This window comes from Cetorhinus maximus, chromosome 7 (assembly GCF_964194155.1).
Source record: "Cetorhinus maximus chromosome 7, sCetMax3.hap1.1, whole genome shotgun sequence".
Classification (NCBI taxonomy): domain Eukaryota; kingdom Metazoa; phylum Chordata; class Chondrichthyes; order Lamniformes; family Cetorhinidae; genus Cetorhinus; species Cetorhinus maximus.
The window spans coordinates 60,134,229-60,147,106 of NC_135885.1; the positions used below are offsets into that span (position 1 = coordinate 60,134,229).

Genomic DNA, 12,878 nt, shown 5'->3' on the forward strand with positions numbered 1-12,878 from the left:
GGAAACCTGTGGGAGGTGGATTGGGGGGGTCTGAATCCCGGGGGTTGGGGGTGGTGTCAGAGGTCCAGGGGCTTGTAGGGTGGCAGAGGTCAGGGGGGTTTGGGGGGTGTTGGAAATCAGGGGAGGGGGTGGGAAGAGGGAGGGGTCCGGGGGATCGGGGGAGTCCCATAGTTGGGGGGAAGGTTGGGGGTGTGGGGTAAGTCCCATGGGGTTGTTCTGGGTCTTTACAATAGTTATTCAGAAGTTAGAAGAGGTTTTAATTCTTCTAACTTTTTCTGGGTAACTATTGGTATAACTCCAGCGGAACCATCCAAAGTTTGCAATTTAAACCATATTTTTGGATGGTCCCAGTGCAGGGCAATTGTCCAGAGGAAGTTTGCACTTCTGGGAAATTGCCATGCAGACCCTTAGCTGGGAGCTTCCCAAAGGGATTTCCCAGCACATTTTTGGGGTACCCCCCAAATCCGGGAGCTCGGAAGTTACGTGCCAGTATTTTGCTCTTGTTTGAGTAATATTGGTATATTCACCTGTCCAACACATACCAATGATTAAATTTTTCCTCTTGCATCCAGCTCTCCCTCTTTCCTTTCTTTTCTTGCAGGGATTAAGAGGAAAAATAGCATTTTAGAACTGTCATTACATAGGTTTTCGGCTCTCACATGAGTTTCTGGTAACATCGCAGGTCACTTCAGATTTTAATGCCATTCAGGGGGGATGAAATTAATCATGTCAACAGCATGAGAAAAGACCAATAGCAAAAAGGTGAGGGGCAGGAGGTTTAGGGGGGATGTGAGGAAAAACTTTTTTACCCAGAGGAAAAAAGTCTGGAATGCACGGCCTGGGAGGGTGATGGAGGCAGGTTGCCTCACATCCTTTAAAAAGTACCTGGATGAGCACTTGGCATGTCATCACATTCAAGACTGTGGGCCAAGTGCTGGTAAATGGGATTAGGTAGGTAGGTCAGGTGTTTCTCACGTGTCAGTGCAGACTCGATGGGCCGAAGGGCCTGTTCTGCACTGTGATTCTGTGAAATTGACAGCCGATTTTTCACCGCATAAATTTTTATTTTCTATTGACTTGGAAATATTGCCAAGATTTTTAAAATTCAAACTAAGTAAAAGTGACAGTGATACAAGGAAACAAGTCCACAAGAAGATTTAAAAATATTGTTCTGTGAACTTCAGTGGAAAGCAGATCGGGCACATTGAAAAGTAGACTGCCAGTTCGTTAACAGCAGAAGCTGTGCTACTAGCACAGGTCATTTTAACCTCTGAGCTATTCAAGCATGGAATTACAGAGCACATTGTACAAAATTGGTTCAGTTGCACCTATATTGAATCTCTCACTGCACTGACACATTGTTGCACCTTTTGGCAAGTTACTTATTCATTGGAAACAAAAACAAAAATACCTGGAAAAACTCAGCAGGTCTGGCAGCATCTGTGGAGAGGAGCACAGTTAACGTTTCGAGTCCGAATGACCCTTCGACAGAACCCTGCTGAAGGGTCATTCGGACTCGAAACGTTAACTGTGCTGCTCTCCACAGATGCTGCCAGACCTGCTGAGTTTTTCCAGGTATTTTTGTTTTTGTTTTGGATTTCCAGCATCCGCAATTTTTTGCTTTTAACTTATTCCTTGGACTTTGGCTAATTATTGCTGTGCAACTGGATGTAAATATGTGGGCAATGCAACATTGCACCCAAGTCATAAACATAAGGGGAAACTTTTCCTAACACTGCCATCTCATCCTCGATAAGCAAAGAGGCCTTTCCTTAGCAGCAGTTGTTAAACTAGGTCAATGTCAGCCATCTCAACAGCACAATGGGGTTGATATGTATTGTATTTGCATATTGAAAATTGATCATTAGAGAGGTCCTCTGGAGGTGGTGAACATATAGTAGCAATTTTTTTTATAGCCGTTCATGGATTGTGGGCGTCACTGGCTAGGCCAGCATTTATTGCCCATCCCTAATTGCCCTTGAGAAAGTGGTGGTGAGCTGCCTTCTTGAACCGCTGCAGTCCAAGTGGTGTAGGTACACCCAAAGTGCTGATAGGAAGGGAGTTGAAGGACTTTGACCAAGCAACAGTGAAGGAACTCACTGTTACAGGGACTTCTTCAATTATATCTTTGGGAGCAAATTCCAGGCACTCCCAAACCAAGCTGAGTATTTATTGAGACGTAGAAGAGCAGTGAACAGGGCTGAAAATGTGGACAGAGTTTGAAAACAGCTGAGATGGTGTGTGAAGCAGTCACTGCATGGCTGACCCAACGCAAAATGTTGCAAGGCTTTAAATACCTTGCAGTAGCAGCTTTGGAACCACGAACTGTCACAAGAATTTTTATTTGATAATTACAGTTTTCTTTGTAAAATTGCAATTGCATTTCTAGGGGGAAACATTTACCCCAATTAAGTGAAAGCCTCAGGTCTCATTCAGTGTCACCATTACTATAAGTACAATTTGAGAAAGCAGTAGCGTAGCCCATAGCTAGATTTCAATGTGACATGGAAAAGCTGACACCCACTACTGGAAGTAACAAATAAAAACTTGTTGCACTAAAACTGGAAGATCTACTCTGCCATCTTGTGGACATAAAGGTTTATATACATTTGTCACACATTAATTGTTTCACTTAATTTACATATAACTGCATACGCATTGTATATTTCAGATAATATGCTTTTTGAGCTGGGAAAGAGAGGCTGTCCACAGCAATTAATTGACCAGATTTGAAATTCTGCTACACTTCATGCTGTAATCAGACCAGACATGAAGAAGATTTGCCTATTGAATAATGCAGGTTCAAATGTCCACTCTGACATACACTGCACAAACTAAACATGGATTTGAGCACTAAACTGGTTATTAGCTTGCATAAGTTTTAATTTGTATTAATACCTGCTCATTTTCTGGTCTTCTAGAAACTGGTGCATAATGTTCCATAATAATCCACTAAAGCACTTTAAGAACAGTTTGCTAATCCTCCATTATAGTGTCTGAAGTACTGAAAATACTGGCCACAAACAAAAAATAATTTGGGTGGACTGACTGGCAAAGATGAAAAAGGAAAATGAATTGGGGCAGAATTTTTGATAATTATCAAGCAGAGCAGCTTTACTACTAAAACCACTGTAGCAGTGAAAGGTTCTGGGATGGAATTCTTTAAAAATAGCCTGTAAAGTGTCTTGTATATATATGGCTTTTTAAAGAAAATTCTTTTACAAATATCAATTTCAGCAGAGAATACAGTAAATGTATTCCTTAGCTCTGATGGGTGAGCAGTCTAATAAATTTAATTATTTTGTTGAGACCTGGTTATCACAATTAAATCTGCTATCCCTTCTGCTTCAGCTAGTGCCACAACCTCTATATTGTGTAAAAATACAAGCTCCCATATTATGTAGTCTAGTTGAATTAAACCTTTGTAATTGTAGACTTCATTTATCTGAGGGTACGGCTGTATAAAATAGCATATCATGATTCCATTCACTTAAATTCCTAAAAAAAACTGTAAGATTAATCGTTTATTTCTCTTTTTTAGATTCCCATGATGCAGTTCTGAGATTTAATGCAGCCCCTACACAAGGTTACGAGAAGGATGTTGGAAGCAAAACCACAATCCGTGTTATTAATTCACAAGTGAGTTAATGTGTGCCATCACATTAATTGCTTCTATGCAATTTTGCTTTAGTTATTTTTGCTTAATATTATAAAGTGCTTTTTCTACTAATGTGGCGATGACCTTTAGTTAATGGTTCACTAACATCCTTTAAGGAGGCAAATCTGCAATCATTACCTGGCCTGGCCTGGCCTGTATGTGACTCCAGGGTCAAAGTAATATGGTTTGTTCTTAACTACCCTTTGAAATAACCTAGCAAGCCACTAATTTGTATCAAACCATAAGACAAAGTATTAGAAGAAGAAAATTGAACCTCCCAGTATCAACTGAAGCATTAGATTCACTCTTGGCAAAGGCACATCCACTCAAGCTGAGGGTGAGAAGTCCTCCAAACGAACATCTAGGGACTTGTGACAAAATTGGGAGATCTGTCGCACAGACCAGTCAAGCAACAGCCTTACATAGTCATACTCACAGAATCATACCTTTTAGCCAAAATCTCAGACTCCTCCATCACCACCCCATGTCCTGTCTCAACGGCAGGACAAACCAATTACAAGTGATGGCACAGTGGTATACAGTCAGTGAGCCCTTAACAATGACTCGGACACCATGAAATCTCATGGTATCAGGTCAAACATGAACAAAGAAACCTCCTGCTGATTAACTCACACCACACTCTTCCCCCTTCCCCCCCCCCGCCTCCCCCACCCCACCCACAGACACAGCAACCCTCACCCCCTCAGCTGAAGGATCAGTACTCCTCCATGTTGAACATGACTTAAAAGAAGTACTGAGGGCAGCAAGGGCACACAATATACTCTGGCTGGGGGACCTCATGTTCATTGGCACCACTACTGACAAAACTGGTTGAGGCTTGAAGGGTGTAGCTGCGAGAAGAGGGAAGAACCTATTTGAACTCATCCTGAAAATCTACCTGTTGCAGATGTACCTATATAAGACAGTGTTATTAGGAGTGACCTTGTGGCACAGACCTTGTGGCGACGCAGTCCCTACTTCACACTGAAGACACCCTCATTGTGTTGTGTGGCACTACCACCATGCCAAATGGGACAGATTAATATCTGATCTAGTAATAATAATCCAAAAAGTCAGTTGGTGAAGGACAGCCCTGGAACCAATCATTACACACTTTTATACAAATTTATTTACAGCATACAAGCATTCGCCTCCTAACCCAACAATGACAGTTTCAGTCTGTGTCTATTTATAAGGGGCAAAAGTGAATCCCTAGTTAATGTCCACCATCTGCATAAAATTAATCACAATTAATATACAATTAACATCTAGCAACTCAAACTGGGCATCCATGGGACACCTTGGGCCATCAGAAACAGCAGAATTGTATTCCACAATCTATAAATTCATCGCCCAGCATATTCCTCGTCCCTCCATTGACATCAAGCAGCAGATAAAAACTGGTTTAATGAGTGTAGAAGAGCATGTCAGGAGCAGCATTACTTGCCAACCAAATGTGGTGCCAATCTGGTGAAGCCATGAAACACGACTATGTAAATGCTAAACAATAGAAGCAGCATGCTATAGGCAGAGCTAAGCAATCACACAACCAACGAATCAGATAAAAGCTCTGCAATCCTGCACACCCAGTCGTGAATGGTGGGCAATTAATCACTAATGGGAGGATGATTCACTCTATATGATACAAAGAAATAGCTGAGTGTACTGGATACAGCAAAGGCTATGGTCCCTGACAACATCCCAGCAGTAGTACTGAAGATGTGTGTCCAGAATTAGTCGCACCTCTAGCCAAGCTGTTCCAGTAGATGGGAATCAGGGGGAAAGCTCCCAACTGGGTGAAATCATACCTAACCCAAAGGAAGATGATGTGGTTTGGGAGGCCAAACATCTCAGCCCCAGGGCATCACTACAGCAGTTCTTCAGCGTAGTGTCCTAGGCCCAACCATCTTCAGGTGCTTCATCAATGACCTTCTCTCCATCATAGCGTCAGAATTGGAGACATTCCCTTATAATTGCAGTGTTCAGTTCAGCTGACAACCCCTCAGATAATAAAGCGATCCATGCCTGCATGCCCGCTATCCCCATCTTCAATGATGGAGAAGCCCAGCACAGCATTGCAAAAGATAAGGCTGAAGCATTCACAACAGTCTTCAGCCAGAAGTGCCGAGTGGATGATCCATCTTGGCCTCCTCTGGAGGTCCCTAGCATCACAGATGCCAGTCTTCAGCCAATTTGATTCACTCCACGTGCTATCAAGAAACGGCTGAAGGCACTGGATACTGCAAAGGCCATGGGCCCTGACAATATTCCAGCAATAGTACTGAAGACTTGTGCTCCAGAATTTGCTGCGCCCTTTGCCAAGCTGTTCCAATACAGCTACAACACTGACATCTACCCGGCAATGTGGAAAATTGCCCAGGTATGTCCTGTACACAAAAAGCAGGATAAATCCAACCCGGCCAATTACAGCCCCATCAGTCTACTCTCGATCATCAGCAAAGTAATGGAAGGGGTCATCAACAGTGCTATCAAGCAGCACTTGCTTATTTATAACCTGCTCACTGATGCCTAGTTTGGGCTCCGCCAGGGCATTCAGCTCCTGACCTCATTACAGCCTTGGTTCAAACATGGACAAAAGAGCTGAACTCCCGAGGTGAGGTGGGAGTGACTGCCATTGACATCAAGGCAGCATTTGACCGAGTGTGGCATCAAGGAGCCCTAGAAAAACTGGAGTCAATGGGAATCGGGGAAAACTCTCTGTTGGTTGGAGTCATACCTAGCACAAAGGAAGATGGTTGTAGTTGTTGGAGATCAGTCATCTCAGCTCCAGGACATCACTGCAGGAGTTCCTCAGGATAGTGTCCTAGGCCCAACCATCTTCAGCTGTTTCATCAATGGCCTTCCTTCCATCATCAGGTTAGAAGTGGGGATGTTTGCTGATGATTGCACAATGTTCAACACCATTCGCGACTCCTCAGATACTGAAGCAGTCCATGTCCAAATGCAGCAAAACCTGGACAATATCCAGGCTTGGGCTGACAAGTGGCAAATAACATTTGCGCCACACAAGTGCCAGGCAATGACCAGCTCCAACAAGAGAGAACCTAACCATCACCCCTTGGCATTCAATGGCATTACCATCACTGAATCCCCCACTATCAACATCCTGAGGGTTACCATTGACCAGAAACTGAACTGGACTAAACATATAAATACTGTGGCTCCAAGAGCAGGTCAGAGGCTAGGAATTGTGCGACGAGTAACTCACCTCCTGACTCCCCAAAGCCTGTTCACCATCTGCAAGGCACTAGTCAGGAATGTGATGGAATACTCCCCACTTGCCTGGATGAGTGCAGCTCCTACAACACTGAAGAAGCTGGACACCATCCAGGACAAAGCACCACATCCACAAACATTCACTCCCTCCACCACCGATGCACAGTAGCAGCGGTGTGTACCACCCATAAAGTGCACTGCAGGAATTCACCTAGGCTCCTTGGACAGCACCATCCAAATCCATGACCACTACCACCTAGAAGGACAAGGGCAGCAGATAGATGGGAACACCTCCATCTGGAAGTTCCCCTCCAAGTCACTCACCATCCTGACTTGGAAACATATCACCATTCCTTCACTGTCGCTGGGTCAAAATCCTGGAGCTCCCTTCCTAACAGCATTGTGGCTGTGCCTACACCACATGGACTGCAGCAGTTCAAGAAGGCAACTCACCACCACCTTCTCAAGGGCATCTAGGGATGGGCAATAAACGCTGGCCCAACCAGTGAAGCCCACATCCCGTGAATTAATTCAAAAAAACAAGGCCTGGACAACATTCAGATTTGGACTGACAAGTGAAAAATGATGTTCAAGTCACACAAGTGCCAGGAACTGACTCTCTCCAAGGAAAGAGAGTCTAACCACCTCCACTTGACATTCAACAGCATTACCATCAACATCTTGGGAGTCACCTTTGACCAGAATGTATCTGGACCAGTCACACACATATTGCGGCTACAATGACAAGTTAGAAGCTACATATTCTGCAGTGAGTAACTCACCTCCAGACTCTCTAAAACCCTTGCACCATCTACAAGCCACAGTCAATGATGGAATAATCTGCAATTGCTTGGATAAGTGCAGCTCCAAGAGTACTCAAGAAGTTTAACAACATCCACGGCAAAGCAACCTACATCCCATGATTGAGTGAAATATATTATATGAAGGCTTCATAATTGAAATATTAGTGTATTTAGAACTTTTTATTCACCTGCCTGGATTTTGGGGTCAGTTGGAAATGAATGGCATCACTGTTCATTAACCCTACAGCTTCCCACGGACTTTTAGTGGGCTTTAGTGTAACAACAACATAATAATTATAAATCCAGTTGACTGCGGTGCTCTTGACGGGGGAGTCTGAGTCCAGTCTCTTCAACCAATCAGATTGAAGCATCCTTACTGAGTCACAGAGTGGGTATTTTAATCCCCAAAAATGCTTGGCTTGGTTCAGATAGGAAGTTAAAAATCTGAAACAGGAGCCCATTTACCCTGCCTTGAACCTGCCCACACCAGTTTTCCAAGAGGCAGGATAAGAGACAAATGACCATACTGCTCTGTCATTGACACCTTTTTAAGGAAGCTGTCTGCCTCCATTTTAATAGTGATTCTATTTGAAATAATAGTTGGCCTGTTTTTCAGGGAAACCTGATGGGTAATGGCAAGTTAAAAGGGCTGAACCCATTTCTACGTTTAACCATGTGGATATTGGAAGTTGCTGTCTGATTTACCCCTTAACAATGATGAGTGCTGATAGCCTCACTGATACTGTTAATGCAAATCCGGGTATTTATGTTGAAAGTTTTTGCGTGTCTGCCCTAATTTAATTCATTTATTCTATGTTTACAAGAATAATTGCATCTCTCACAAAGCTGGGAAATAGCTTGCAATAAACCTAACTGCTGTTTGGATAACATCCCAACAATTTTAGAGAACCATGAGAAAGGGATTCTGAAATGCTACCGTTCTATGCTCAGGCAGATGATTGGGCAGTATGAGGAGATGCCCTTTTGTGCAGGGGTATGGTAGCATTGGAAGGGTAACACGCATCAACAGCACTTCCATGCGATCTTACAACCGTACATGAGTGATAACCAATTTAAGATAATCAGCTGAGCTCATCTCATGGCTCATTTACTCTTTCTGGAAGCGACATACATTCATATGCAGCAACCCGTTCTTTGCAAACAAAAGGAATATGTTCAGGTCTTGCACCTTTTTTGAATTACCCTGGAGCTTGGGGAATCTATAGTTCCCCGTTACTTTCTCCATTGCAATCGATTACCTCAGCCAATCAGAATCAACTTGCCAACCAATCAGCACACATTTTCTTGTGGTATAATTTTGATATGATCATTTGAAATTTGGCATTCTTGCATTTCTCCTGATGATTGCAAAACAATAAAATTTCAGCAGCATGTCTCTCTTTTCAACAATATTCAAATAAAGATTATTTGGCTGACTCGTGCATTATGATTTTCCTTTTTTCTTTTCCAACTCTGGAATGTGTGAGAAGGTGGAATTGAGATAAAAGATCATGCATGAGTGTACTGAATAGCAGAGCAGGCTCGAAGCACCTAATGACCTATCCTCCTATTTTATATGTCCTTAAGAATTTTGGCTTATTGTTTACAGACTATTCTTGTAGATGAGCCCAACCTCCCTATATCCCTGGGAGATTGCTTTAATTTCCTTGATATCTTGGAAATTTGTAGCTTGCCTAGAGAATGAACAGAGAACCATGCTTAATTTATTTCGGCCCTTGGTTATCGCATGTTCTCAGGCGATGCTCTTTGTCTTTTAAATTGCAAATAGACTTATTTAAAACTGTGGGAAAGATAATTGCAATCTTTGCTAGTGGCAAGCCTTTTCTCACTCGACAACCAATACTTAAATTATTCCTATTTAAGATTTGTGCATATATTTTGTTTAATTGGAAATAATTATTTTTACAGCTAGCATACCTGTCAATCAAGCAGCGTCGCTTACCAGGATTGTGAAAGCTTTGTGATATTTTTAGCTACGTTGTGAAGGAATAGGAATGTAGTTTATATATCAACATAATTTATGATTTTGAATAAATTGACCACTTACTAACATTCTTCTTAAGGTTTAATTTGTGCATCATTGCTGTTCAACAACATAATCTTTGGAATAATTAAGTTCCTTTGTGTAATATCTCCCCACCTCTTCAGGATTTGTGTAGTACTTTTGAGTAATTTAAGTTTGCAAATTACCAAAATGCTCAAATTAAGCCATTAATTTCATTTGAATATTTTTCAAAAATAATGTTTTGTTTCTATCCTGATTTTCAGATACTTGTTAACCCAGAGCACAAGTTTAATAATAGCACTCTATTCAAGAATATTGTTTTGGTGGCCTGGGATCCTGCACCTTACTCAGTAAACCTCCTTAAGGTAAAAACAATTGATGGAAAAGTTTCTGCTGTTGTAAACAGTGCATGCTAATTCCAGAAAAGCACAGCATAGTAAAAGGCATCATCTTTGTGCCAGCTTGGCTCAGTTGGTAGCACTTTATCTTTGTATCAGATAGTTACGGGTTCTAGCCCCGATCCAGGATTTGAGTTTATAATCCAGGCTGATACCTCAGTGCAATACTTGCAGAATGCCTGTCAAATAAAAGCAGAATACTGCGGATGCTAGAGATTTGAAATAAAAACAAAGTGCTGTAAAAACTCAGCAGGTCTGGCAGCATCTGTGGAGAGGGAAACAGAGTTAACGTTTCGAGTCCAATATGACTCTTCTTCAGAACTGAAGAGAGGTAGAGATGTGATGGGTTTTATGCTGTTGAAAAAGGGGCAGGGCAGGTGGAGCAAAATAGAAGGTCAGGGATAGGTTGGAGGGCGGGGGGAGATTAAATGACAAAGATGTCATGGAACACAAGGCAAAGAGAGTGGTAATGATAGTATAAAAGACACAAAGCATTGGTCCAGATTAGGTGTTAAAATCAGAATAAAGGTTAGTGCTGTCTGAAAGCAAAAACATGAGGACAAGATAAAGACTGGCACTAGGGGAAAAAATACAAAATGGAGGACAAAGTTCATGGCCCGAAGTGTCGAACTCAATGTTATGTCCAGAAGGCTGTATAGTACTTAATCGGAAGATGTAATGCTGTTCCCTCATCTTGCGTTGGGCTTCACAGCAACGTTGTAGCGCTCTGAGGACAGAAATGTGAGCATGAGAGCAAGACAGTGAACTGAAATCGCAAGCGATCGAAAGGTTGGGATCATGCTTGCAGACAGTGAAAGTGCTCTGTAAAGCAGTCACTGTCTTTTTGTGGGGTACGTGGAACATTCCTTGTTCCAGTCCTCCTCAGGCCCACTCTCACAACTCTTTATCTGGGACATCGATGTATTGGTGCTGCTTCGTGCTTTTGTCTGGAACTGGAAAAATTAATCAATTTTGCTCCCAATTTCCACCCCTCTCTCATCTTCACATGGTCCATCTCTAACATCTCCCTCCCCTTCCTTGACTTTGCTCGTCTCCATTTCTGGGGATAGACTGTCTATCAATATTCATTACAAGCCCACCAACTCCCACAGCAATCTCGACTACACCTCCTCACACCCCGCTTCCTGTGAGCACTTCACTCTATTCTCCCAGTTTTTCCATTGCATCTGTTCTGATGATGCTACCGTCCACACTGGCACTTCTGACATGTCTCCTTTTTTCCTCAGCCAAGGATTCTGCCAGCCCTGCCACCACCTCCCCCACCCCACTGACCCCTCGCCAACTGTGGTTGACAGGGCCCTCGACCACGTGTCTGACCTATTTCCTGCAGCTCTGCCCTCACCCATTCCCCTCCCTCCCAGAACCACAATAGGCATCCCCTAGTTCTCAATTTCCACCCCACCAGCCTGCATATTCAGAGGATTACCATCCACCATTTCTGCCAACTCCAGTATGATGCCACCACCAAATACATCTTCCCCTCTCTTCACCTGTCAGCCTAACGAAGGGACCATTCCCTCCATGATACCCTGGTCCACTTCTTTATAACCCCCAATGCCTCACCCTCTTCCCATGCAATCGCAGGAGGTGTAATACCTGCACCTTTACCTCCTCCCTCCTCACTGTCTAAGGCCCCAAACACTCATTCCGGGTGAAGGAGCAATTTACTTGTACTTCTTTCAATTTAGTATTCACTGCTCACAATGTGGTTTCCTCTACACTGGGGAGACCAAACACAGACTGGGTGACCGCTTTGCGGGAAGGGAAGATCTCCAGAGGAGAGCAGGTCATTGCATTCCAAAGGTGTTTTCAGAAGAAATGTCAAACTGTTTAACCTTGTTAAACTGAGACCCTGTCTATTTGGTCCAGTGGATGTAAAAGATCTCGTGGCACTATTTGAGGAAGAGCACAGTATTCATCTTGCATCTGGACCAACGTTTATCCTTGAACCAAAACAGATTTAACTGGTCACTTATCTCATTGTTATTTGTGGGACTTAGAAATGTGAAAGAAATTCTGCCCTGTTTGTCTATCTTACAGTAACTATACTTAAAATGAATTCACCATCTGCGAAGTGCTTTGGGACATCTTGGGAATGTGAGAAGGGTTATATCAATGCAAGTTCATTAATTTATGGAAGAGGGTTGAGATGACTAACAAATCAAAAGATTAATGGAATCAGAAGTGAGTAGTAGACAACAAGTCAGTTCATTTGAAGTATAATCATTATTACATACAAATTAGGAGCAGGAGTAGGCCACTCAGCTCCTCGAGCCTGCTCTGACATTCAATAAGATCATGGCTGATCTGAATGTAACCTCAACCCCACATTCCTGCCTACCCCCGATAACTTTTCACCCCCTTGCTAATCAAAAATCTATCTAGCTCTGCCTTAAAAATATTCAAAGACTCTGCTTCCACCGCCTTTTCAGGAAGAGAGTTCCAAAGACTCTCAACCCTCAGAGAGCAGCATCTGTGGAGAGAGAAACAAAGTGAACATTTCAGGTCGATGACCTTCTGACACAAAGGGCAAAATTGAAAGCCCCTTCCCCAAGGTGAGATTGGTGGTGGGGACATTTAATCAGGCGGTAGAGTTGTGGGTAAGGACGCTGCTGCATTCCTACATATGCCCAATTAAGTCCGAACCGGGAATACACGTGAACACCCGGCCACCAATTGAGGCCCTAAAGTGGGCAACTAGGGCCTCATCCCACCGCTGCTCGTATTCACCTACT

General features: G+C 43.0%; 1 protein-coding gene across 1 annotated transcript in view; it reads left to right on the forward strand.

Moving 5' to 3' along the window:
- st6gal2a (ST6 beta-galactosamide alpha-2,6-sialyltranferase 2a) overlaps window positions 1-12,878 on the forward strand; it is a 78,523-nt gene that overhangs the window by 20,806 nt on the left and 44,839 nt on the right. The window contains exons 2-3 of the mRNA XM_078545574.1: window positions 3,542-3,639; window positions 9,988-10,089. Coding sequence (XP_078401700.1) covers window positions 3,542-3,639; window positions 9,988-10,089 — 200 coding nt within the window. The remainder of the gene's footprint in view (window positions 1-3,541; window positions 3,640-9,987; window positions 10,090-12,878) is intronic.